We start from the raw sequence: 27,502 nt of genomic DNA, 5'->3' as shown, positions 1-27,502 counted from the left end.
TCCGGCAGACAGTTACTAATCCAACTCAGACTTGTAACTGAAGCATTTAAAATGGAATCAAGGCTGTTAAATGCAGATTATGGTTATTAATTTGGAGGCTAACAGTCAGAATTTGGCCTATAAATAACACTCGAAAACCTCTGAAATTGGTGTTACACAAATCCTGAGTTATCTATAAATAACACTCGAAAACCTCTGAAATTGGTGTTACACAAATCCTGAGTTATCACTTGAATTTGAGTTAAGAGAGTGCTTATTCTAGAGCAGAGGAAAAACCAGTAGCGAGACAAGCAGAGACCAGACTTCAGCAACCGAAATTTCTAGCAAATTACAGTAAGTGGGCTTATATATAAATATCTTGAAAACCGTTTGATACTTCTGTTTCTAAGTTCAGTTTCTGTATGTTTGATTTCTGATATATGATTTTGAAGCACTGAAACTCCCTAGTGAACTAATGGTAGGAATATATATTCTGAACATTTCTGAATTCTGATTCTGATTCTGATTCTGGCCTCACCCCTTAGAGGAGAGAACATATAGGGGACTGATGTCAGTTTAGCCATGAAATTCACTAACGTGCTCAGTGCTTACTAATTCTGATTTCTGTTCTGAAACCTGTGATTTCTGAAATCTAGTTTCTGTTCTGAAAAGATGAGTTTCTGTATATTATTGTATTACTGTTTCTGTTGAAAACGATTTCGAAAACTGGGAGTTATTCCCGCCCCTGCTTACTGAGTGACAATCATATCACTCACCCACCAAACATATCTCAGATAATAACGAGGAAGAAATATTAGAAGAAAAAGAGCAGATCCAATTCTAGGGCTGGTGAAGAAGATTGTTATTCTCAGTTTATGTTATGTTAATTCCGCTGCATCTGTTAAGACAATGTTATGTCTGGTTTTACATTTCCGCTGTAAAACATCAGTATTCGAGTTGTAACAGACAATTGATTTATTTCGTATTATGAATAAAAGACTGTTTTCTGAATTCTGTACTCTGAGGCTTGTTGTTTTCGAATGTAAATTTGAGAGCAACGCTGGTGTCAACCAACCCTCGTCCCGGGGCGTGACATTGAAGTGGTATCAGAGCCAAACCGGGTTTCATAATCTGGGGAGGAGGAACTAGAAATAATAAGTTCTTATAGACTTCTGAAAATAAGTTCTGAAAGTTACTGATAATAAGCTACTGTAATAGACTACTGAAAATAAGCTACTGAAATAGACCACTGAAATGATAGACTGAATACGTACAGTAGGAAAATCAGTAGGGAAACAAATTAGTAGACCAGTAGATCTGAAACCAGAACCAGTAGATGGAAACCAGTAGTATCAGACCAGTAGTCTGAAACCAGAACCAGTAGATGGAAACCAGTAGATCTGAATGCAGAAGACTGGGTCAGTAGACTCGGAATGCAGCAGACTGGTTCTAATAGTGCTGGAAAGCAGCAGACAATGCTGGAAAAGCAGCAGACTGATTGCAGTAGCATCAGAATTGCAGTAGACAGTGTATTCCAGCAAGCGAATGCAGTAGACCTTGTAAATGGCATGGAAGTTGAGGTGTTTTTCGCGCAAACTTCAAACGGCCATAACTTTTGATCCAGGAGGAATTTTTACTATTAAGAGTAGGCGTTGGAAAGCTCTCGACGAGAAGAACCTAACCTGAAACTATTCAACCGTTCTAGCACCACCGACGAACCCCAAAATCCTTCGTTAAGATAGTGATATCATCATTTCCGTAAAATTTTTCAGATTTTTGAAACTTTGAGAAATTTTCATTTCCAAACGGCTTAGTATTTTTACACCAAATTTGGTACACTTCATGTTCATGATGTGAAGGATTTTTAGTAAATTTTTCACGAAATTCTGAAACCGAAAAATTTTGAGCTATTTTCTTCCATTGAATGCATAGACAGTACTAATTTTGTTCATTCCAGTAATTGTCTATAACTCAACCTGTACTCTTGAGACCAATTCTGAACATTCACTCTCCTGTTTTGGATAAAGATTATGACTGATCAGAGTACCTACATTAAGAGCTTAGAGAAGAAGAAGTACCTATAGATGTAGTGGAAAAAGAACAGTGATAATGGAGAGATGATAAGGTAGACTAGATTGGTATTATCATACGAAAAGAAAGAAATGTAATATTCTTTGGAAATGTACCAAGATAAGTTGAATCATATTGGGAATGTACCTATCTGATATAAGTTGACTTACATTTTTGGAAATTTACCTATCGAAGATAAGCTTCTAACTTAAGATGAATTGTTTGACTCGAGGATAATAAATTAGTTATGAAAATATGAGATAAGGATTATATAAGCTTTGAAATTCAGATGTAGGAAAAATTTTGTATCAATAATTAATGATATGTACATTAAATTTGGGATGCTAAGTGAAGGACCTCCAATAAAACTTGCTTGTGTTAAAACATGCTGGACTCATAATCTTGATTAAGAAAAGATTTAGTAAAAGAAAAATTGTCTGAGGATTTAGTTTCTTCCGTTCAAGGTTGAAAGAAATTTTAACTAAGTTATAATTATTGGGACTTGAAGCAATCGGCTGATAAGGAGTTATATTCTAAGATTCTATATTGGTTTCAAGATTTGAGTTAGTAACCGTGGTAATTCTAAGATAGAATAAAATAAGTATGGATATGCATATATTAAGTGCCGATCTTATACAGTGTACTATGGGAATTGATTGGTTGGACAAGAATCATGTAATGGTAGATTGTCGGGATAAGAATGCCAAACCCCAATCCAATAATAAATCGTACTTCGTGGTAAAGATAAGGAACATAAATCCTTCCTTTCTACTTCTCAAACCTAGAAAGTCTAACTAGCAATGATCGATCAGCGAGGTAAATAACGAAGTTACTCTAAAGATAGATGATATTCCAGTTATACAAGAGTTTCCGGATGTCTTTCCTGAAGAACTCCCTGGCGAACTTCCCGATCGCGAAGTGGAATTTGAGATTAACTTAGTGCCCAATGCTACACCAATCTCAAAAGAACCGTATCGAATGGCTCCAGCAGAATTGAAAGAACTCAAAGAGCAACTTCAAGAGTTGTTGGATAAGAAACAGATACGACCAAGCGCATCTCCATGGGGAGCTCCTGTTCTATTTGTAAAGAAGAAGGACGGAAGCATGAGAATGTGTATTGATTACAGAGAGCTGAATAAGATCACAGTCAAAAACAAGTATCCACTTCCAAGGATAGATGACTTGTTTGACCAACTCAATGGAGCTTCAGTCTTTTCCAAGCTTGACTTAAGGTCAGGCTACCACCAACTGAAGGTCAAGACAGACGATATTCCGAAGACCGCCTTCAGAACAAGATATGGACACTATGAGTTCATGGTAATGCCATTCGGTTTAACCAATGCTCCGGCAGTATTCATGGATCTCATGAACAGGGTGTTCAAACCATTTCTTGACAAGTTTGTTGTGGTATTCATCGACGATATTTTGGTATATTCATCAAGTGAAGAAGACCACAAAGAACATTTTCGTCTCACCCTCCAGACACTGAGAGAAAATGAACTGTACGCCAAATTCAAGAAATGCGAATTCTGGCTAGAGAGCGTCGCATTCTTGGGACACATAATATCAGCAGCAGGAGTATCTGTGGACCCTAAGAAAGTCGAAGCAATCTCAGATTGGCCTAGACCAAAGACTGTGACAGAAATTAGAAGTTTCTTGGGATTAGCAGGCTATTATCGAAAATTTGTTGAAGGATTCTCTTCAATAGCCATACCCCTCACAAAGCTCACACAGAAGAACTCTAAGTTTCAATGGAATGAAAAATGTGAGCAAAGCTTCGAGACTTTGAAAAAAAAACTTACCTCCACGCCAGTGTTGGTATTACCGATGGAAGACAAAGACTTCACAATCTACAGTGATGCATCTAAAGAAGGTTTAGGATGTGTACTCATGCAAGAGGGAAGGGTGATTGCATACGCATCAAGACAGTTGAAGCCGTATGAACAAAATTACCCAACGCATGACCTCGAACTAGCTGCAGTGGTATTTGCACTAAGAATTTGGAGACATTATCTTTATGGAGCCAAGTGCGAGATTTTCACCGATCATCAAACTCTCAAGTATTTGTTCACTCAAAAAAAGCTAAATATGAGACAAAGACGGTGTATTGAACTCATGAAGGATTACGACTTGACGATAAGCTACCATCCAGGCAAAGCCAACAAAGTAGCAGATGCTTTAAGTTGAAAGAATATGAGTAAGGTGATCCTGACATCACTTTCAGCACAACCATGTCTTCGAGAGACAATCAAAATGAGTCAAGATAGAGATTCCGCTTTAGTGAAGCTGAAAGAGCAAGCTAAAGAAGGAAAATCACCAGAATTCGAGACGGATAACAAAGGAATAATGTGGATGAAAGGACGATTGTGCGTACCAGACATTGATGACCTTCGACAAGAAGTAATGTCTGAAGCACATAAGTCAAAATTTTCAGTACATCCTGGCAGTACAAAGATGTACAAAGATTTGAAGAAAAATTTCTGGTGGAATGGAATGAAAAAGGATGTTGCGACATTTGTCTCCAAGTGTCACGTGTGCCAACAAGTCAAAGGAGAACACCAAAGACCTGGTGGACTTCTTCAACCATTAGAAATCCCGGAATGGAAATGGGAACATATTTCCATGGATTTTGTAGTTGGTTTACCAAAGTCGAGACAAGGTCATGACGGAATATGGGTAATCGTAGATAGACTCACAAAATCAGCGCATTTCTTACCTGTCCGCATGAACTATAATTTGGACAAGCTAGCAACATTGTACATGAACGAGATCGTACGATTGCATGGAGTTCCAGCTAGCATACTATCAGACAGAGATCTGAGGTTTACATCCCGCTTTTGGAAGAGCTTACAACAAGCTATGGGGACTAAGGTTACTCTTAGTACGGCATATCACCCTCAGACCGATGGCCAAACAGAGAGGACAATTCAGACTCTAGAAGATATGCTGAGAGCTTGTGCTCTAGACTTCAGTGGTAATTGGAGCGAACAACTGCCCTTAATCGAGTTCGCATACAATAATAGTTACCACAGCAGTATTGGAATGGCACCATACGAAGCTTTGTATGGACGAAAATGTCGATCACCACTATATTGGGATGAAGTCGGGGAAAAAGCCATCGTTGGACCCGAACTGATACAAGAAACAGTAGATAAAGTTGCTATGATCAAAGAGCGACTAAAAGCTGCACAAGATCGACAGAAAAGCTGGGCTGACAAGAAAAGAAGGCCCGTGGAATTTGAAGTTGGAGAGAAGGCATATGTGAAAGTGTCACCCATGAAGGGTGTAATCCGATTCAATAAGGCTGGGAACTGAATCCCAGATACGTCGGACCATTTGAGATTCTTGGGAAAGTGGGGACACTTGCTTACAGATTAGCACTTCCACCCGATATGTCAAGGATCCACAATGTTTTCCACGTATCGCAGCTAAGAAGATATATTTTCGATCCAAGTCATGTTCTTGAAGCCGGACCACTTCTGGTCGAGGGCAATTTGAATGAAGAATTGAAGTACGAAGAAATTCCGATTCGTATTGTGGATAACAAAGACCAAGTACTGAGGAGACGAACTATTCCATATGTCAAAGTACAATGGTCCAACCACACCGAAAGAGAAGCTATGTGGGAATTGAAAGAAAAGATGCGAGGGCAATACCCTTATCTCTTCGAGGATCATGTATAGCCAAGTTTCGAGGACGAAATTTCTCATAAGAAGGGAGGGATGTGAGAACCCGAATTTCCAGCATTTCAGCAGCTATGCAAAACTCCAGCAGAAGTTAATATTTACAGCAGCTAGTAATATTCAGTAGCAAACAAAAATTCCAGCAGAAGCTAACAAGTCCAGCATCAGCTGATATTCAGAAGTTGATATTTTCCAGCAGATAGAATTCCAGCAGATATAATCTAGCAGCAGAAGAACGAGATTCCGGCAGACAGTTACTAATCCAACTCAGACTTGTAACTGAAGCATTTAAAATGGAATCAAGGCTGTTAAATGCAGATTATGGTTATTAATTTGGAGGCTAACAGTCAGAATTTGACCTATAAATAACACTCGAAAACCTCTGAAATTGGTGTTACACAAATCCTGAGTTATCTATAAATAACACTCGAAAACCTCTGAAATTGATGTTACACAAATCCTGAGTTATCACTTGAATTTGAGTTAAGAGAGTGCTTATTCTAGAGCAGAGGAAAAACCAGTAGCGAGACAAGCAGATACCAGACTTCAGCAACCGAAATTTCTAGCAAATTACAGTAAGTGGGCTTATATATAAATATCTTGAAAACCGTTTGATACTTCTGTTTCTAAGTTCAGTTTCTGTATGTTTGATTTCTGATATATGATTTTGAAGCACTGAAACTCCCTAGTGAACTAATGGTAGGAATATATATTCTGAACATTTCTGAATTCTGATTCTGATTCTGATTCTGACCTCACCCCTTAGAGGAGAGAACATATAGGGGACTGATATCAGTTTAGCCATGAAATTCACTAACGTGCTCAGTGCTTACTAATTCTGATTTCTGTTCTGAAACCTGTGATTTCTGAAATCTAGTTTCTGTTCTGAAAAGATGAGTTTCTGTATATTATTGTATTACTGTTTATGTTGAAAACGATTTCGAAAACTGGGAGTTATTCCCGCCCCTGCTTACTGAGTGACAATCATATCACTCACCCACCAAACATATCTCAGATAATAACGAGGAAGAAATATTAGAAGAAAAAGAGCAGATCCAATTCTAGGGCTGGTGAAGAAGATTGTTATTCTCAGTTTATGTTATGTTAATTCCGCTGCATCTGTTAAGACAATGTTATGTCTGGTTTTACATTTCCGCTGTAAAACATCAGTATTCGAGTTGTAACAGACAATTGATTTATTTCGTATTATGAATAAAAGACTGTTTTCTGAATTCTGTACTCTGAGGCTTGTTGTTTTCGAATGTAAATTTGAGAGTAACGCCGGTGTCAACCAACCTCGTCCCGGGGCGTGACAATTCCAATCGACTTGGATATATCAAAGCATACCTTTTTAATATAAATAATATAATATATTACAGTCATCATGGATAGAGCCGGAAGAAATGGATGGAAGGATGAATGTATTCAAAACCCAAGTCCAACCCCCCTCAAATCAACGCTAAAATCCCTTTCTGCATATCGATTGATTTCATTATTTAAATAATCTCCGCCTGTATAATTATTTTAATTTTGTTTTATTTCGCCACTTGTTACGGATAATTTTGTTAAATCTTGGTATAAGCCTCCGAAAATCTGCATCTGCTACGTGATTTTCATGAAGATTTCACTGCACGTAAACCTCTGAAGCGCTTGAATCCAATGCTGAGGTGAATTGCGCCACCCCGGAGCGTGATTCCTGAAGATTGGTGTCAAAATCAGGAACGTCGTATGCGAATTGACTCAGATTCCCGGCGGATATTTAAATGGTGATGGAACTTAACGACAGCTGCGGCAGTAAAGTGGTGGAATCGTCTCCAAGGAAGAGCGGGCTACATGGGAAGAAGTTGGAGGTGTACAATAATGTTCTGCGCCGGCTTCAGGAAGTCGACCACCCGGAGGCTCAGGAGCCAGCTTTCAACGATCATCTATGGAAGCATTTCAAACGCCTTCCCACCAGGTTAATTTTTTTGTTTCATATGATTCACGTTGATCTTTTAGTAGACAGAATTTTTCGACTTATATCGTTACTTCCCGATCTAGTCGTGGTGTAAGGTAGCAAATCAATTATTATGCCATGTTTTTCAAACCATGCATGTTAGAAAGAACGACTCTTTCTCTTTCTCTTTCTCTCTATCTGTACGTAACACGTAATGACTGTAAGATCGATGGTTCTAATACTTGAAGGTACGCGATGGATGTGAATGTGGATATGGCAGAAGATGTTATCACTCACAAGAGATTATTGGATCTGGCTCGTGATCCTGCTAATAGGCCCGCATTTGAAGTACGACTTGTTCAGGTGAATAGTTATTAATATTAGATTATGTAATCCCGGTCTCGAGCGTTAGCTAGACTAATTATTTGACCTCCCTCTTCTTATTTCTGGATTTATTCTGTGGTTTATCTTGATATTATTATTCGAAACCCTACATATCTGGATGGGTTTACATAAATGGGCTTGGTGTCTCTCTCTGTCAGCAGCTTATAAAGGTCACAGTCGAGACCTTTAGTGATAAACCTTTACAAATTAATGAAATGCTGAAACGATCCGCCAAAGCGAATGACATTTGAGCGAGCGAGCGAGGCTACTTAGGTTGTTAATACATGTGTGGAGCCTCATTGTTTATTTAAGGGTATTTTAGGTATTTTGCATTTATTAATGTAGTCCTTACATTATTTATATCTTTAGGTAGTTGTCACGAATTGACAGAGACAGAGTGACAAGAAAAAAGTTATGAGAGTACGACATGTTTTTGTAAAATTATCTTTGTTTTCTTGGTTTCATTATAGTGGAAATTTGCATCCGTGACAAGTGGATGTAACTCGCACATCGAGAGTGAACCACTATAAGTCCTGTGTAGTTATTGTGTTTATTTTTTGTCATCTTTTATCACTTTTGATAATCAAAATCGGGATCATATTCCTAACAACTGATATAGAGAGTCATGTTGAATTTGAGATTGATGGCTAGCGAAGAAGGTTTGTCACTTGAGATTGAAAAATATGATAGCAACTATTTTGATTTTTGGAGAATGCAAATAGAAGACTATCTGTGTGGTGAAAATTGAAAAGCTGCATTTACCGCTCGCAGTGAAGAAACCATAAATATTTCAGAAGATTATTGAAATTTCCTTGATAGACAGGTGTTGGGTGTCATTCGATTGACACTATCGAATAACGTGGCTCATAAAGTCGGAAATGAGAAATCAACTTCGAGCCTGATGAAGGTTCTGTCAGATATGTACGAGAAGCTTTTTACTAATAGTAAGATATTTCTTATGAAAAAGCTTTTTAATTTGAAGATGATAGAAGGGGCTTTTGTGGCAGCATGTCTGAAAGAGTTTAATACAATTGTCAATCAATTGTCTTCCGTTGAAATTAATATTGATGATGAGGTTTGTGCCTTGGTATATTGGCGTCTTTACCAAACAGTTGGGAACCAATGCGGCTGCTGTTAGTAATTTTGTTGGGATTGAAAAAATGAAATTTAACGATATCAGATATAGAATTCTTGCAGAAGAGGTTCGCATAATCGATTATGGTGAAACTACAATATCAAGTTCTATCTTAAATATTTAAGGCAGAGGCAAAGGGAATAACAAAATATCTAATCGGAACAGAGACATATAACAATCAAGAGACGGTAGAAGTAATTCCATAACTGGCAAAAATCTGGAGTGTTGGAACTGTGAGGGACGAGGACATCTGAAAATAATTGTATGGCACCAAAGAAAGACAAAACTAGAACAATGTTGCAAACACTGCAACTGATGAGATTCAGGATACGTTAATTTTGTCTGTTGACAGTCCTATTGATTCATGGGTTTTGGATTTAGGTGCGTCATTTCATACTATTCCTCATCATGAAACTATGGAAAATTATGTTGCTGGAAATTATGGGAAAATATATATGGGTGATGGAGAACTTTTGGATATTATGGGTATCGGAGATATTCGTTAAAGATGTTAAACGGGCTTGTGTGGAAAGTACAAAAAGCTGAGACATGTACCGAAGTTGATGCGAAATTTAATTCAGTGGACAACTTGATTATGAAAGGCATAATGTTACGTTCTGTTGTGGTGCGTGAAGGATTACAAAAGGTTCTATGGTTGTTGCACGTGACAATAAAACTGGAACTCTTTATATAACTTCAAATTGTAGAGATATGATTGTTATTGCTGACAGCTATGCCAAGTCAGATTCGTGGCATTGCAGACTCAAACACATGAATGGAAAGGAGATGAAGATTCTTGTATCGAATGAGAAAATACCAAAATTGAAATATTTTGATCTTCAGTAATGTGAAAATTGTGTTTTTGGAAATAAAAAAAAAGTCAGTTTCTCTAAATTTGGAGAAGATATGAGAGAAAATAATTGGAGTTGGTGCATACTGATGTTTGGGACCTTCAAACTGTGAGTTCTCTTGAAGGATCTAACTATTACGTGACATTCATTGATGATTCTATAGGAAGGTGTGATTTTATTTTTTGAAAAATAAATGTGATGTGTTTGATACTTTTTAAAAGTGGAAAATCATGGTAGAAAATGAGACAAATTTAAAAATGAAGTGTCTGAAATCTGATAAAGGAGCTCAATACATAGCTGCTGAATTTAAGCATTATTGTGCTGAGAATGAGATCAAAATGATGAAAACTGTTTCTAGAAATCCTCAACAAAACTGTGCGGCTGATATGATGAATAGTACCCTGAATGAGCGTGCAAGGAGCATGCAGATTCATGCAAGATTGTCTAAGGCATTTTGGGTTGATTCAATTAAAACAACAATTTATTTGATTAATAGGGGTCCATCAGTGCCTCTAAATTACAACATATCAGAGGATGTTTGGAGCGGCAAAGAGGTAAATTATTATTTTCTTAAAGTGTTTCGTTATCTCTATTATGTTTATGTTGATGCTTCTGCTAGAAACAAACTTGATCCAAAGTCTAACAAATGTTTCTTTATCGGCTATGGTGATACTGAGTTTGGCTATCGGTTTTGGGATATTCAAAATCGAAAAATTATGAGGAGTAAAGATGTAATATTCATGAGCAGGTGTTCTACAAAGAACATACAAGTTAAACATTCATAAAATGCAAATTCTGAAGTAAACAATTCCGAGTTAGTTCAGTTGAAAGATTTTCCAGTGAATAATTGGCAACGAGATGCTCCAATTAATGAAGAAAACGTACTCCCGACAGACCAAGATAATGTAAAACCAGAAACTACTCATGCGCCATAATTGAGGAGATTGTCTAGAATTTCTTGGCCACTATTGAGATTCTCTCAATTATATTTTGTTGACTGACAAGTGTGAACCGGAAAGTTATGAGGAGGCAATGCAGGTTGATGAATCAATTACGTGACAGTTAGTCATGCGTTATGAGATGGGTTCTTTGATGTCTAATATAATATGACACTTAGTAGAGTTACCACAAAAGAAGAAAATATTGCAGAATAAATAGACTTATTGAATAAAAAAAGTGCATGATGGTAGCAAGCGCTATAAAGCAAGATTGATTGTTTCAGCAGAAAGAAGGAGTTGATTACACTGAAATTTTCTCTCCGGTGGTTGAACTATTGTTGGGTTAGTGGTGCAAGAAAATCTGCATCTTTAGCAGCAGATGGATGTAAAAACGACCTTTCTTTGTGATAATTTGGAGGAAGAAATTTACAGGCAACAGCCACAGTGTTTTGATGTAAAAGGAAAGGAGAAAATGATGTCTAAACTTTAAAAGAGTTTGTACGGTTTGAAACAAACACCTATACAATGGTATAAAAGGTTTGATAGCTCTTATATCATTCTACTACTCTATGTTGATGATATGAGGTAGTCTGTTGGAGATGGATAAGTTGAAAAAGAAATTTCTGAAGTGTGTGCGATGAAAGATTTGGGTTCTGCAAAACAAATCTGTGGGATGAGAATTATAAGCGACAAAGAGATTCTAAAGTTTTCTCAAGAAGAATATGTGAAGAAAGTATTTCACAGATTTTACATGGATAGAGCAAAGCTAGTGAACACACCTTAAGCTTGTCGCTTTTGTCTATCCAAAGACCAGTCATCTTCATGTGAGAAAGAGCGAGCTTACATGAACAAAGTATCATATCTTCTGTTATGGGTTTTTTCTTGTATGCAATGATATTTACTAGACTAGACATAGCACGTGCAGTGAATGTAAGCGGAATTATGAGTAATCCAGTAAAACAAAATTGGGAAGCGGTGAAATGGATTCTCAGATATTTGAGAGATATTGAAAATTCGGCTTTATGCTTCATAAAATCGGATTTTGGCTTGCATGAATATGTTGATGCTGATGTGGCTGGTGATGTAGATGGTAGAAAGAGTACTACTAGATTTGTTTACACTCTGGGTGGTATTGCAATTAGTTGGGTTTCGATTTTGCAAAAGGTAGTCGCACTTCCTACAACTGAGGCTGAGTATGCTGCAGTAACAGGGGCTAATAAAGAAATGATCTGGTTGCAGTCTTTTGGAAGAGCTGGGTCACAAATATGAAAAGAACGTGTTATATTGTGACAGTATGCATCCCATTCATTTGGCAAAAAATCATGTTTATCATGCTAGGGACTCAACACATACATGTTCGATATTGCTTCATAAGATTAGCGTTGGAGGATGGAATTCTGGCTCTTGAGAAGATTGAATGAAGTCGTTATCCAGCTGCAATGTTGATGAAGAATGTGACAGTTGAGACATTGAAGTTATGTGCAACTTAAGTTGGACTTTTGCATTTAGGAATGGGGAGTCGTTGCCACTGCAGGTGGAAACGATGATGGTGAATTAATCTCCAAGTGGGGGATTGTTAATTTTGTGTGGAGCCTAATTATTTATTTAAGGGCATTTTAGGTATTTTGTATTTATTAATGTATCTCTGATATTATTTATTTCTGTTGGTAGCCGTCATTGTATTAGAATTCACGAATAGATAGACAAGGAGTGACAAGAAAAGAGTTATGGGAGAGGACATGTTTTTTGTAAAATTATCTTTGTTTTCTTGGTTTCATGAAATTTATAGCGGTGACAAGCGGACATACCTCTCACATCGAGAGTGAACCACTATAAGTCATGTGTGTTCCTGTGTTTATTTTTTGTCATCTTTTGTCACTTTCGACAATAAAAAATCAGGACCATAATTCTTAACATAGGTCTTGGTAAGTATTACTTCAGCTATAGGCTATAGCTGAAATGAGTTTTTGAAGGAAAAGGATAGTCAGATTTTATACATATCTGATTTGCATTGTATGCAAATCACTAGCAACTTATTCTAATGACTAGCGTGTTGCCGTGTTCTTTCTTTCTTTTTTTTCGGTCAAAGATTGTAAGAAATCAAATATTTTTTCATAAGTATTCAGATAAGTTGCAATTGTAATTTATTTCATTATCAGTGTGTTAAATAATGAATCTTCCTAGTTCCTACAAATCATGTATTTATCTGGTTTTCTAATTGTTTGTCTGAAAAGATGGCATGTGACATTTTAATTCTTGCTTTGCATGTTCTCTTCCAGCGATAAGTCTACTGGTAAAACTTTATTTTGTTATTTGAAGGTTCGTGAATGGATGTTATCAGGAGTAAATCAAATGTACTCTCTTCTATTGCTCTCATTAAATCTCTCTCCCTTGGTTTTAATTTATTTTTGTGGCCATATATGATTGTCATTATAGGTTTTACCGTCTCTGACGGGAATTCAGGAGATTCGATCCATTCACGCCAACCACAAAAGGGAAGGTATTGAAACGCTTAACTATTCCAAGGACACCGGTAAATTATTAATTCCAACATTTTGATGCTTTCCTTAAACATCTTGGCTCTTAATAATTTAAAATAATCAAAATACCGGCGTTTGTGACCCCTAAATGTTTTGTTTTTCATTAGATATTCTGAAATCTGTACTCCCTTTTTTCGTAAGCATCCATCCACCACCTGCCTTTGGCTCTTGTCCTAATCTTGAATTACTTGCTCTGGAAGCAAGCAATTTAGAAGATCAAGATGGGAACAGAGCTGTAAATGCTGGTGAAAAGTGTCCAAGGTATAATCTAATGGATGGTAAGCTTTTGAGTTAGTTTTTGTTTGATAATGCTCGACTCTTTAACTTCTAACAACAACAAATTTTAGGTACTAGGACACCTGAACTTCTCATTTTTGTGCCACAAAAAGTAATCCATTTTGTCAAATTCGTTCCAGTAATTTAAGTCCTATGTGAAAACTATTGTTGATTTAAAGGGGATTCTTACCTAATTCTTTTGATGTATACTTTCTGTGTTATTAAAGCGAAAAATTTAACATTCCTAATCCTTCAAATCTCTTAAGTCTTGTGATACGATGTTACATGAACTTACGTAATGTTCTTAACCTGACAATTTTTGAATGGAAGGGGTTTTACTGTTTTCTCATTTTTTTTTTCAAGGAAGTGGCTTTACTGTTTCAAAGCACTGTCATGCACACTTCGCTTTATATGACATAATTCTCATAACTTCTGATAATTGAATATTATGCAGGCCCATGTATGATTTATTGTTTCACTAAATTGTCATATATGTGCTTTATGCAATATAATCCTCACATCTTCTGATAATTGAATGTTATGCAGGCCCATGCATGAAATTACTTTCTCAACAGTAGACAAGCCAAAACTAAGTCAGGTTATTTATGTGATTGCTAACTCATACATCAGTCTCGTCAACATCGACAGGATTTTTCTTGCAGAATCTGAGATGACCAAATTTAGATGGTTTCTGGAATGGATTTATTGTTGTATTTTTTAATGAAAAATTCATTTGGAAGAATTTTTCAACATCCCATTTCAGTCTATAAAGACATAAGCCTTATGATCTTCGGTAAACATCGTAGAACATGTCAATGATTCTGATTATTAAGATTTTTTTGCCTAAATACGAAGCCAGTGTTCTAGAGTGAGCTTTCTTGTCATTATTTTCAACAAGGCTGGCATTTTGTTGTTCCATGTACTGTTAGAAGAGCAAGTTTTCGTTGTTTAGTGAATGAACCATTAAGATTTTACCTTGCAGTTGACTTCCTTATTAGCTGAAGCTGGGCTAAACATCCAGGAAGCACATGCTTTTTCGACCGTGGATGGTTATTCTCTATACTTTTTTGTTGTTGATGGTTGGCCATTTGAGGCACATCCATCTTTTTTCTAAACTATCATTTGCATTGTTTAGAGTGCTTCATTTTGGTGAATGTAACTTCAAGAATGGCGTGAAGCTTTATGTCATGCCACGATCGCAATACTGTCATGCATTCTAGCAAATGGATGAGAATATATGAGGTTTCTTTCTTCATTAACTTTTTTTGGGGTTAAAACAAATTTTTTATACTTTTCAGGAGGTTGAGCAACTCCAAATTGCACTGGAGGAAGAAGTTCTGAAAATTGAGGTAATTTATTTCATCGTCGGATAACTGACTTTCGTGAAATTCATGTGGATTGCATTTTGCAAGGCTAAATCTACATGATTTATTATTGAATTACTTTGCTTCTTGGTTATTCACTCATGCACAATATTTATTTGGAGCTTTTATTGATTCACACTTATCACAACATAATACTTAGGCAACTAGCTATTGCTTGTGGTTTTGAAAATATCACTGTCGTGCTCCTCATTTATGACTATGGTTCTTTTGAAGTTATCTATTGATATCTTGTGTATATAATACAGAAGTGAAGTCACTAGTGTGAGACTATTTTGATGATAGTTTTTGCCATGCAGAAAACTTTTCGGCCAAATCCGCATTCTTTGTCTCCTCTTATCGAGCATAAGTGCTTAGAGATAAAGCGTGAATCTGATCGTTTGGAAATACCCAGTGATGGCACTGATGTTTGGGAAATGGATTCAAACTTGTTGAAATACGATTACAAAGTAGCATCAGGATCATATGGTGAGCTGTATGTGTAATTGATGCTACCTTGAAGTTTATGCTTGGTGCTAAGTGTTCAGTTTATGTAAGTAAGAGAGTCCATTGTTCCAGATATAAAGGTACTTACTGCAGTCAGGAAGTAGCAATCAAAATTCTCAAGGCAGAGCGATTGAATGCGGAACTGCAGAAAGAGTTTGCCCAAGAAGTATACATAATGAGGTTTGCCGCATCACTTCTATGAATTCATTGACCATCCACCTACAGTGGGGTGTTTTTTTGTTAGCTTTAATCCCTGCTGATGACGTCTATTGAAGAGATTATTCTATCTGAAAACCTTGTATTTGTGCAAATGCAAAATCCTATCATCAGAACTTTTAACTTGCAGAAAAGTTCGACACAAAAATGTTGTTCAGTTCCTAGGAGCGTGCACTAAACCTCCAAATCTCTGTATAGTGACAGGTATCATTTATAGTACCTATGCATTTTGAAATACACATCTCAGATTACTTTAGCACGTGAATAAATTTGAACTGTAAAACTTTTTTCCGGTTGCTGTTTCAGCAATCTTGGTTTTAAATTTTGCACGTCTTGAATTGCAGAATACATGTCTGGGGGAAGTGTGTATGATTATTTACACAAGCAAAAGGGTACCTTTAAGCTTCCATCTTTACTCAAAGTGGCTATCGATGTATCAAAGGGAATGAACTATTTGCATCAGAACAATATAATCCATAGGGACTTAAAGGCTGCCAATCTTTTGATGGATGAAAATGAAGTAAGAATTAGCATCAAATGCACGAATAACATCATGTTGCTAAAGTTACTTCATCGCATTGCATGGCATCTGATATTTCAAATTGCAGACTCGTCCTAACTTGTGATAAATTTGCAGCTGAAGGCTCTCTTATTATAAGTATATGAATTTAGCATCTGTTTTATGTGTGATGTACTTCTTACATTGAAAAGCTTAGATAATTGAAACTTGATATTAGTTGCATGCATGGGGTTGCATATAATCGTTTTGCTTCTTTGGTTGGAACTACAAAATTGTTTGGGTACCTGGCATCTTATAGTGAGTTTCTGGATATTTGGTTGATCCATTTTTAAACCCAGAAAACAAATGTGCTTTAGCATGCATTGTCCATATTAAGAATTTGTGTTGAGGTCTCAAGATGAACTTTGTTTGCAGGTTGTTAAGGTTGGTGATTTTGGCGTGGCCAGAGTGAGAGCAGAAACTGGTGTGATGACATCTGAAACTGGGACATATCGGTGGATGGCTCCTGAGGTGGTCCTTTTTATAATAAATCAGAACTTGGGTTTTATACAGTTCTATCTGAAGATAGTGAGAGTGTTTATAGTGGTGTAATTTTATAGTTAATTTTTTAATTGCTGGATTTTCATATGTAGGCTAGTGATAAACTTGTAGTCAGTCTTAAATGCAATTCATTTCTGGCTTATCATATGTCCTACTCTTTATTATGCTGTTTCTAGTTTTAAACCTTTGTACTTGCTATTTGCTCCTGCTCATGAAGTTGGTTCTTTTTGAAGGTCATAGAACACAAACCCTATGATCATAAAGTTGATGCCTTCAGTTTTGGGGTGGTTCTATGGGAACTGCTGACAGGACAGGTATAATTTTGCCATAAAAAATGTGAAAGCAGCATTTCTTGCTTTAGTTGAGCATATTCATTGTTGACTTGTCAGCTTCCATATGAGCACTTGACCCCTTTGCAAGCGGCAGTTGGAGTGGTGCAAAAGGTATAGCTTTTTACGTCTAATTCTTATGTTAATTGAAAGGAGAAAAGTTTTGGATGTATTTATTCTAAATCAAATCTTTTCTCCTCCATGGTTTAAGTAACATGATTCCGTTCTTTTTCTAGGGTCTTCGACCGACTATTCCTACACGCACTCATCCAAAGCTTGCTGAACTGCTTGAGAGATGTTGGCAGCAAGATCCTACTTTGAGACCTGACTTCACTGAAATAACGGAAAGCTTACAGAAAATTTCGAAGGAGGTATTGTTTCGTCATATATTGTTGAATGATCTTGTAGTGCCTCTCCATCCACCCCTTTCCCCCCTCAAATGATGTTTGGATTCAATACTTAACAAATCACAGTTTGAATTGCCTGAAGTATTGTTTCATCTAGGTAATTGCTGATCTCTAATGTAATATGTTGCAATCAATGTAAATGCAGCGGATGGATCTTTTGCTTGCTTATTAGCTAGCATCTAACTGATTCACACTGAACCAACTCTCACTTTAAGACATAATGGATAACCGACCAACTCTATTGCTTTCCTGAAAACTGCTATCCTTGTTCATTATGTTCATATTTTTACCCGAGGGAAATGTGGTTACCATTATCATTATCACATTGCACATGTCTTTTACAAAGTTTTGGCTGCCTTTAAACTTGGGGGTGCCCGATTTTCTGAGTTGATTGGTGTAGATGACGATCAATGTATTTGGTGCAGGTTGGAGGAGATGGAACAGACAAACGTCGAGGATTTTTTTCCAGCTTGAGGCATGGGCGACATCAATAGATTACGGAGAGAAACAGTTGCATGCTTTAACATATAATATACTCAACTCACTTCACCACCAATTTTGAGCAAATTTATTTATTGAATTTGTTGTTATAAAATTTTCGCTGTACAGTTCCTTGTGCTACCCTGTATTCCATGCAAAGCGAGGATCTGCTAATGGATTACTCAGATTGTTGAGCCAGTATTATTGCCTTGATTTGTTACGATTTTCTTCTTTTTCTTTTTCTCCTTTTGCCTTTGGTTGAAGATCATCATTTGAAGTACGTTAAAAACTAGGTTGTAAACGTTTGGTTCAAGGGATTAATATATGATTAGTTAACAATCCATTCACATCCTTTGTCCTTCTGGCATTTGGTAAGTCCCAATTTAATCCGTAAGAAATCTGGATTATGCCGTTGTAGTCCTCCTGCCCACCCAAGTGATGTCTATTCAAATTTGCACAGTACGGATGGTGGTGAATGCACTTTTCGCGCAAATGATCTCTCCACAGTTTCCACAATAAAAAAGCCCCATAATTTTTATATTTTATTCGGGGTTAGTTTAAGTATCTGAGCTAATTTACAAATACTATCATTCTCTTATCGATTATACTGAACATATTTCAAATTATATCATTATTTCATAGTCATACAAACCAAACATATCAGTACTCACACTAGTTATTTATCCTTAATTATCATTAGACATCTCTCATTTGTCCTATCCACGTACCAAAGACTTATCATACAGTGATATTTTTTGAACTGACTAGTCTTAGGATAACTCCTTTGAGCAGTTCTTAGAACAACATCCCTCTTTGATTCAATGTATCCTAGTCCTCGTCTATTGACCTTTTAAGTCCCTTTGGGGGCATCGAGTCACCCATACACATTACCTGTGGTACATATGATGGACCCAGAAACGATCAATGAGATGGTGCAAGAACTCTATGGTGCTGCCGGTTGGAAGGCCAGAATTTCAAAAACTCTATCCAGAGTTCATCGACGTCAACAATTCTTACCCAAAAGGTTTCAGGGTGTTGAAATTCTCACTATTTTCTAGGGAAGATGGTCGGCCAACAATAGGGAGCATCACTAGGTTCACCAAACTATGCGGAGAACTGGCGAACCTCGACAACTTTTCTAATATGAAGCTGAGAATGTTCCCAAATTGCCTAGAAAGTGCGCCATTTTCCTATTATGCACGACTTCCTCGAAATTCCATCACTTGGCATGAAATAGATAGGCGGTTCCACACCCAGTGTTCTTTCGGATTGAACAAAAAATTTGCATTGTGGAACTAACAAAGTTGACACTGAAAAAGGAGGAACTAAATATTGTAAGTATTAAAACTCTTACAATCATTCCATTAACTCGTGTCGGGTCTTTCGAAATTTAGTTCCTAACAAGATTAATAAGAGAGCGTTCAAGTTCCTCGAAAAGTTGTTGTGTCATCCGTCAATGTTCCTTTGACAGATAAGAGTAAAAGTGTGCCACACAGACAACAGAGAACCTCCAGCCACAGGCCAATGAATCAATTCTATACTGAGGGAACCATGGCCCGGGGGTCACGGAACTTCCCTCACCTTACAAAACTATGTGGATATGGAAAAGTCCGTTCTTCGAGGAGCTATGGTCGGAGGGCCAAGGAAAATTTTATATCGTCGAGGAGATAGGATAATAGATTGAGCATATTATACCATTATATATAAATTCACATGTTAATGGTCAACCTATTTCAAGGGTAGTGAACATCCTGCCTTTTAGGGTGTTTAGGAACTAGGGAAAGAACGAAAATTATCTCATTCCAACAGAAGTGGCAGTCACTGCATTCACGGGTGTAGCCACAAAAACCATTGGGGTGTCCCCAACTGATGTTATGGTGGGGAGTAAGTCTTCTATTTCCAGTCTTTTTTGGTGATCATTGCACCTCCAAGGCCGATGATCCATCCAATTGTTAATGAGATATATGATTGAATTTGAGGGTGGAGAGATGGAGTACAGGCGCTGCAGCCACCATAAAAAAATGCATATGTACAGTAGAGTCTGGAATTAGCGAATGACAAGGAACCCTGGAAATGGTCTCCCGATTGAGAAGGACCATTTAAGGCTCACCGAGTCATGGATGGAAATGTCTACTGATTGGCAAGTATGGATGTGGAACCTCACACAAGATGCATCGATTGTAAGTACTTAAAACCGTATGTTCTTAGTATGCAACAAGGAACAATGTGAGGAACTATATAAATTAATGTATGTGCTATTATAATGACCTTTAAGGTCATATTTTATATTTTAGCCAAATTATGGCCTTGTTATCTAACTTCAAGTTCGTTTGACTAAAAGTTAGATTTTTACATTTCGGCAATCTCGTGTGTTGCACACCCCGCAACACCCGAGTATTTTCATATCTCATGCTTCGTCCTTCTTCAAATAAAAAATTACCTTTAAAGTCTGTATGTGTTGAAAATTTGAATCAAATTTATGTCTCATGAATATGGGAGTGTTTTTTGGCTCTCCACATTCTTGAGTTAGTTGTGACTCATTATTGTGGAGGTGTCTTTTGACTTTCCACATTCTTGAGTTAATTGAAGAGTTTTGGCTCTTCATATTCTTGAGTTGGGAAGATTAATTGAGTTAATTAATCTTGCATGACTTTTGGTGTGCATTTTGAGGCTTATAGATAGTGTATTCATTTCCTCATTTCAAATATATGAAAATCTTATCTCTTTCAAGTATTCTCTTGCATTCATATGGTTAGCTTTTCATTTGGCCTCCGTTAAATCTCGATGATAAAGTAAATATATGTTTTCAGTTCGTCGTAGTAGTGTCTCGTGCTAAGTTATTGCTGGTTGTTCCGTTGTATTCTGGGAAATAGACGTCCAAGATGATCCTCGAAGCACATACAGGAGGGGACAAATCTGTTTTAAGGACATTGTACTTCGTACAGGCCTCGTTTTGATTCAATTTAAGTTTTGCTCTACTATATTTTCTTCACCATTTAGTTCACTAGTTTTTACGAAAGTTCTGCGAGTCTTCGATTTTTAATACTTAAAACATATATGAATTTAAACAATAAAGCCATTTATTAACACATAAATGAAATCAAAAAAATTGTTTTAGTTTTTGCTCCAAATAGGAATCCAAAGTAACATAGCTGTTGATAAATATATTCTTTATTTGATCGGAAGTAAAACGCAAGTAGATAGGGTAGAATTCCTACCGGGTTGTGACGCCTGGCATGGGGGTTCTGCCTTCTTACTGCAGAAAGACACGTGGCGACCAGTAGCGATGACACGTGGCCATCCAAACAGCGTCTCAAGATTTCCATGGTAGGGATCCATCATGGTTTTGGTGAAGTTTTGAGATTGCTGTAACGGGATTCGCATATTGAAGCTCTTTCGATGGATGCATATGTAGTTGTTGGATCCTCGCCATTGATCTTATTTTAAATGTGCAATGCATTTCTCGCTCTCTCGTTGAACGCCTATTAGATTTCTAGAAACTGGCAAACATTTCGCTGATTTTGGTATCTGACATATACTCACTGTATACACTGCTTTCGATCATTTTAGGGTGCAAGATTAGCTTTTTTTCCCCATAAAAAAATGGGGTGATATCTATGTAGTGTTTGCAAATGATTATGGACTTTTCTTTTACAAATTGCGCTACCTTGTTATGTTTGGTGGAAATCAACTTTTTTGATATTGTGGTGTGGTTATGTGGTCGCTAGTATCCTATGTGATGTTTTGGGGAGGCATGATTGTTTGTCTATAACTCGTTCGCTTTTTGTGGTTCGTTTCTTGGTAATTTGCATGATGGAGGAATCTGAGATTTTATGTTCATTCATTGAACCTTTTTCTAAATATTTATTCGTGTTTGATGTTCACATGCATATTTTAAAAACCCAACTTGGGGTATTGACCTATTTCAATTGATGGGTAATGTGCTTGAATGAGTTATAGAATACATGCTCTAAAGCTATCTTTTCTTCTGCATAGGAGGCCATTTTGGCTTGAAGTTCATTAATAAAAAAACCAGACTTAAAAGAAAAGAAATCAATCCAAGTCTATTGTTACACAATTGTCTTCACATGTCCATTGACATGATTCTTCTTTCTTGACTTCAGTAATTGTCCGCATTTTTCTCTAAAATTGTTTTTCTTTTCACCATTTATTACATGTAGAAGCAACGTGTTTTAGCAACTAAGTTAACATCGATCCAAATGGAGGAAGCAAATAATGCCGAGTATGCCCGTTTGGAGGATGGAGTCGCATCCAAGTTGGAAACCTTTGGCAAAGTTTCAATCACTCCTCTCGTTTTCCTGATTTTTTATGAGGTATCTGGGGGACCTTTTGGTGTTGAGGATAGTGTTCAGGCGGCTGGCCCTCTTTTGGCCTTGCTTGGTTTTCTGCTCTTTCCATTCATATGGAGCATACCAGAAGTATTAATAACAGCAGAATTGGGCACCATGTTCCCCGAGAATGGAGGATATGTGATTTGGGTTTCATCAGCATTGGGTCCTTACTGGGGATTTCAGCAAGGATGGATGAAGTGGTTGAGTGGTGTTATCGATAATGCACTTTATCCCGTTCTATTCCTGGACTATCTCAAATCAGCTATGCCAATTCTAGCAAATGGATTCCCTCGGATGATTGCAGTTCTAGTGCTGACCGTTGCACTAACTTACATGAACTACAGGGGTTTAACCATAGTTGGAAGTGTTGCTATATTCTTAGGGGTGGTTTCTCTGCTTCCTTTTCTATTTATGGGAATTGTTGCTATTCCTAGATTGAAACCTTCAAGATGGTTTGTGCTTGATTTTAACAACGTCGATTGGGCGTTGTACTTAAATACCCTGTTCTGGAATTTGAATTACTGGGATTCAATCAGTACTCTAACTGGAGAGGTAGAGAATCCAGGTAAAACACTCCCTAAGGCTCTGTTTTATGCCCTGATTTTAGTTGTGTTTGGATACTTCTTTCCGCTCCTGATCAGCACAGGAGCTATTCCGCTTGACCGTGAGTTGTGGAGCGATGGATATTTCTCAGATATTGCCAAGATTCTTGGAGGGGTGTGGTTGAGATTCTGGGTACAAGGAGCTTCTGCTCTATCAAACATGGGAATGTTTGTGGCTGAGATGAGCAGCGACTCGTTCCAGCTTCTTGGGATGGCGGAACGAGGCATGCTTCCTGAGTGTTTTAGCAAGAGATCACGCTTCGGAACCCCTATAGTGGGAATTCTTTTCTCTGCATCAGGTGTCATGTTGCTTTCTTGGCTGAGTTTTCAAGAGATTGTTGCCGCAGAGAACTTCCTCTACTGTTTTGGAATGCTTATGGAATTCATAGCTTTCGTGAAGCTAAGGATGAAATATCCGGACGCAACTCGACCTTACAAGGTCCCTGTAGGTACCCTTGGGGCAGTATTGTTGTGCATTCCTCCAACTTCACTAATATTGGCTGTTCTTTGCTTGGCTTCTTTCAAAGTGATGACCCTTAGCCTGATTGCATTTGCGGTAGGACTTGTGCTACAGCCATGTTTGAAGTACAGTGAGAGAAAACAATGGTTCAGATTCTCAATAAGTTCCGACCTTCCTGATTGTTATTCCTCATATTGCAGGATCATCCACCCATAATTTTCTTTTTTTCTGTTGGTTACATTTCTCACCTGTTATATTTAGTTTACAAAATAAACGAGGTTAGCCACCTTTTTTCAGAGATTGTGGTGAAAATGAGAATGAAAGCCATCGACTGCTCGAGATTTAGATTTGGAAATGAGTCGAATATTGCTTTCTTATATATCTATACATGTTCTCGAACATGAATATTTTGAAACAATCCCTACTCAAGCTCAATTTGTTATGTACGTTTGAGGAACTTTGTCATGAAATGACTTAGATTGAGACATTTAATTTTTGAATAAAATTTGAAATATAATGGACAAGCATGTTCAAACTTGTGGCGTATTCAAGATTATAATAACTTTGAACGTTCAAATCTAATACTATTATAAATATATGAGTTTGAATTGTGAGTTTACTATTTTACCTTTTCATTTATTTACAATTTGTTATGTTTACGAGGTTCTTTAAGTAATTTTCTATGTTAATTTAATATGATCATTAATAGTCTACTTAATTCAATCAATATAATTATTAATTTGATTTTACTTTTAAATTTAATTTAATTTACATATTTAAAAATAATAATAATATTACATCTATTTTACTTTTATAAATATATGATTTTCATTTGTAAACTTACTATTTCACCATTTTATTTGTTTTATAAATTGTCATGTTCATGAGATTCTTTAAATTATTTTCTACGTTAGTTTAATAGGATTATTATTTTACCATTTTGTTTGTTTTATAATCTGTCATGTTCATGAGGTTCTTTAAATTATTTTCTACATTAGTTTAATATGATTATTAATAGAGTACTTAGTTAAGGTATTTATTATTTCAATTTTACTTTTAAATTTAAATTTAATTACTTTAATTATATATTGACATTAAATTCATAGAAAAGTACTATAATAAACTTAAATTATTCATTGACATCAAATTCATAGAAAACTATTATAATAATCTAATACTATTATAAATATATGAGTTTGAATTGTGAGCTTACAATTTTACCTTTTCATTTATTTACAATTTGTTATGTTTATGAGGTTCTTTAAGTAATTTTCTATGTTAATTTAATATGATCATTAATAATCTACTTAATTCAATCAATATAATTATTAATTTGATTTTACTTTTAAATTTAATTTAATTTACATATTTTAAAAAAATAATAATATTACATCTATTTTACTTTTATAAATATATGATTTTCATTTGTAAACTTACTATTTACCATTTTATTTGTTTTATAAATTGTCATGTTCATAAGGTTCTTTAAATTATTTTCTACGTTAGTTTAATAGGATTATTATTTTACCATTTTGTTTAATAATGTTATAAATTAAAAATTTGTTAATATTCCGAATATTAAGGTAATAATGTGAAGACGAATGTAGATGAGTGAGGTTGAATAAAATTAAATTATTAATAAAATTAAAATCATATAAAACATATTTTTCTCATTTAAAATAGATATATTTTTAAACTACTTATGTATCAACATAGATACATAATTGAGAGAAAAAGTTTGTATGTAAGTGATTTCAATACAAATACAAATATTTAAGTATTTAATCAATTTCGATATATGATGCTAAAAAAATATCCTTAAATAATATATTATCTATTAATAATATCTATTAAATATATGACTTTTAATTGTGAGCTTACTATTTTACCAATTTTTTGTTTTACAATATTCATCATATTCATGATGTTATTTAAGTCATTTTTTATATTAGTATAAAATGATCATTAATAGTGTACTTAACTAAATCAAAATAATTATTATTTTAATTTAATATTAATTTCTTAAATGTATACATTGCAGTCAAATTTATGAAAATCTTTATCATATTAATGATAGATAATAATGGGAAGACGAAGGGAGATCGATGAGACGGATTGAATAAAAATAAATTATTAATAAATATTAAGTTCATATAAAAATTCTTTCTCCCATTTAGAATAGAGATATTTTCAGACTCTTTATGTGTCAATTGAGATACGTGATTGAGAGAAATGTTTGTATGTAACTGATTTCAAACACTATTTTTAAGCCATTTGGTCAATTTTTTATATATGCTGCTAAATAAATATTACTAAATAATATGATTCATTTGTCATTTAGTGTTCTTGCAATGAGATGAGTTTTTTACCCTAGAGTTGGTTATGTTGTATGAATATCATATAAAATGTCAATATTTCTAAGAAAATAAAATTGTTTTCAAAAAGAAAAAATTCTTCATCCAGAAAAAGAAACACATGAAAAACAAATTGTACACAATTCTCATTCTATTTATAATGATATGAGAATAATTTTAAAGCTTTGTGGACACAATAGATCAATTTTGTGAATTTTTAGTAAATTGAGACATTGAGTCAATTGCACTTTATTTTATCCAATATAATCTCGATATATTCCGAGGTGGTTAAGAGGTTGTTTTTGTCTTTTTTTTAGTCAAAGTGACTAATCAGCTAATTCATAAGATATAAAATGGTAGTATTGAAAACTTCTCGTCAAATACATTCACTTAGCCAAATAGTGAAATGCAAATAAAATTCTACAATATTTCATCAAATTAATTTTGACTATCATAAAATGCTTATGAAATCTAAACAGTTGTATTATTAGATGAGATATTGAATAAAATAAATACTTTTATATATATTTGAATGATATTTATTATCTCATTTGCATCTTAATTATGTTATTCATGTCTCTTCTCAAAATTTTTAAAATACAATAATTAATTTTGTATGTCGTTCCACAAGATATAAAATATTATAAACAAAATGTAAACTCGATAGAAGAACATTTGTTTTGTTTCAATGAATAATATAATATTATGTTCTAGACACAACAAATGAGAATGAAACTATAATATCCCCATGATATGATGAACGCAATCATCGTTCCAAAGCTTCTAAAAAAATAACTAACAAGATGACTTTCCTGAATTACGTCAAATCAAACGAGGAAATAGTTCTAATATAATAATTTGAGTAGCTATATTAACCGAGTAGCTATATATAAACAGTTCTAATTTATTAACTTTATAGCTATATGTTAATAATATTGATATTAAATATATAAAATTGATATTACAAATATCACGATGTTTGAAGAAATTACAACATCATTCATTGATTATGTTGTTGAAGGATATATAGGTTATACATATTTTTACTCACAAGTGAAAACCTATCACGACTAAAAGAATTTTTTCTTAGGAGTTACAGTTGATGATTGTCATAAACTGAAAAATCATTCAAAAAATAATAATAAATAGTCGAAATATAAGATTACCGGATAAAAATAATGTAGAAAACTGAAAAAATGTCGTGATAGATAAGCAAACTACAAGCATGTCAAATCTTCGATGAGGATTCTAAATAACATAATAAGTTAAAAATGATCATATACTTGTTGAGTATACCAAAATAGTTATACGCATATTATAAAAACTACGACAAACAGTTGTTGAGTTGTCAAAATCAACCAAGAAACATATTGAAAAATGTGCCATGTGGATAAGACAACTTTTCTGATTCATATACCGTCTATGATCATGATTTTTAATTTTTGTGGTTTGATTTATTTCAATCGATAAATACTACTATCCATATATTAATTCATTTAAATATTATCAAAATTTTATTCATATATTTCAGCAGTTTAGTTGTTCACGTGCAACGCACGTTGCACGTGCACTTTTCTAGTTT

At 35.2% G+C, this 27,502-nt stretch overlaps 2 protein-coding genes across 7 annotated transcripts; both read left to right on the top strand.

Annotated features, from left to right (window-relative positions):
• Nucleotides 1-7,122: 7,122 nt before the first annotated feature.
• Nucleotides 7,123-18,493, top strand: LOC142547109 (serine/threonine-protein kinase STY46-like). Of its 3 annotated transcripts, none has more exons than XM_075655201.1 (16): nucleotides 7,123-7,689; nucleotides 7,917-8,031; nucleotides 13,413-13,476; nucleotides 13,624-13,777; nucleotides 14,339-14,390; nucleotides 14,775-14,885; nucleotides 15,091-15,141; nucleotides 15,474-15,649; nucleotides 15,733-15,840; nucleotides 16,007-16,080; nucleotides 16,221-16,396; nucleotides 16,811-16,906; nucleotides 17,170-17,250; nucleotides 17,326-17,379; nucleotides 17,502-17,636; nucleotides 18,098-18,493. In XM_075655201.1, the coding sequence occupies exons 1-16, from the start codon at nucleotides 7,496-7,498 to the stop codon at nucleotides 18,164-18,166; spliced, it is 1,710 nt and encodes a 569-aa protein (XP_075511316.1). In that variant the 5' UTR covers nucleotides 7,123-7,495; the 3' UTR covers nucleotides 18,167-18,493. The 3 variants fall into 3 exon arrangements, with proteins under 3 accessions (XP_075511316.1, XP_075511315.1, XP_075511317.1); XM_075655200.1 differs by having other exon boundaries at nucleotides 13,413-13,509; XM_075655202.1 differs by having other exon boundaries at nucleotides 7,917-8,038; nucleotides 13,658-13,777.
• A 1,409-nt stretch (nucleotides 18,494-19,902) lies between these two features.
• On the top strand, nucleotides 19,903-24,085 carry LOC142547108 (putative polyamine transporter At1g31830). 4 transcript variants are annotated; one of them, XM_075655197.1, is made up of 2 exons: nucleotides 19,903-20,296; nucleotides 22,334-24,085. In XM_075655197.1, exons 1-2 carry the CDS (start codon nucleotides 20,207-20,209, stop codon nucleotides 23,780-23,782), a joined length of 1,539 nt encoding a protein of 512 aa, XP_075511312.1. In that variant the 5' UTR covers nucleotides 19,903-20,206; the 3' UTR covers nucleotides 23,783-24,085. The 4 variants fall into 4 exon arrangements, with proteins under 4 accessions (XP_075511312.1, XP_075511310.1, XP_075511313.1 ...); XM_075655195.1 differs by having other exon boundaries at nucleotides 19,903-20,332; XM_075655198.1 differs by lacking the exon at nucleotides 19,903-20,296 and adding an exon at nucleotides 21,294-21,479.
• The last annotated feature ends 3,417 nt before the right edge of the window (nucleotides 24,086-27,502 follow it).

This window comes from Primulina tabacum, chromosome 5 (assembly GCF_025594145.1).
Source record: "Primulina tabacum isolate GXHZ01 chromosome 5, ASM2559414v2, whole genome shotgun sequence".
NCBI lineage: Eukaryota > Viridiplantae > Streptophyta > Magnoliopsida > Lamiales > Gesneriaceae > Primulina > Primulina tabacum.
This window is presented reverse-complemented; position numbering and strand designations above follow the sequence as displayed.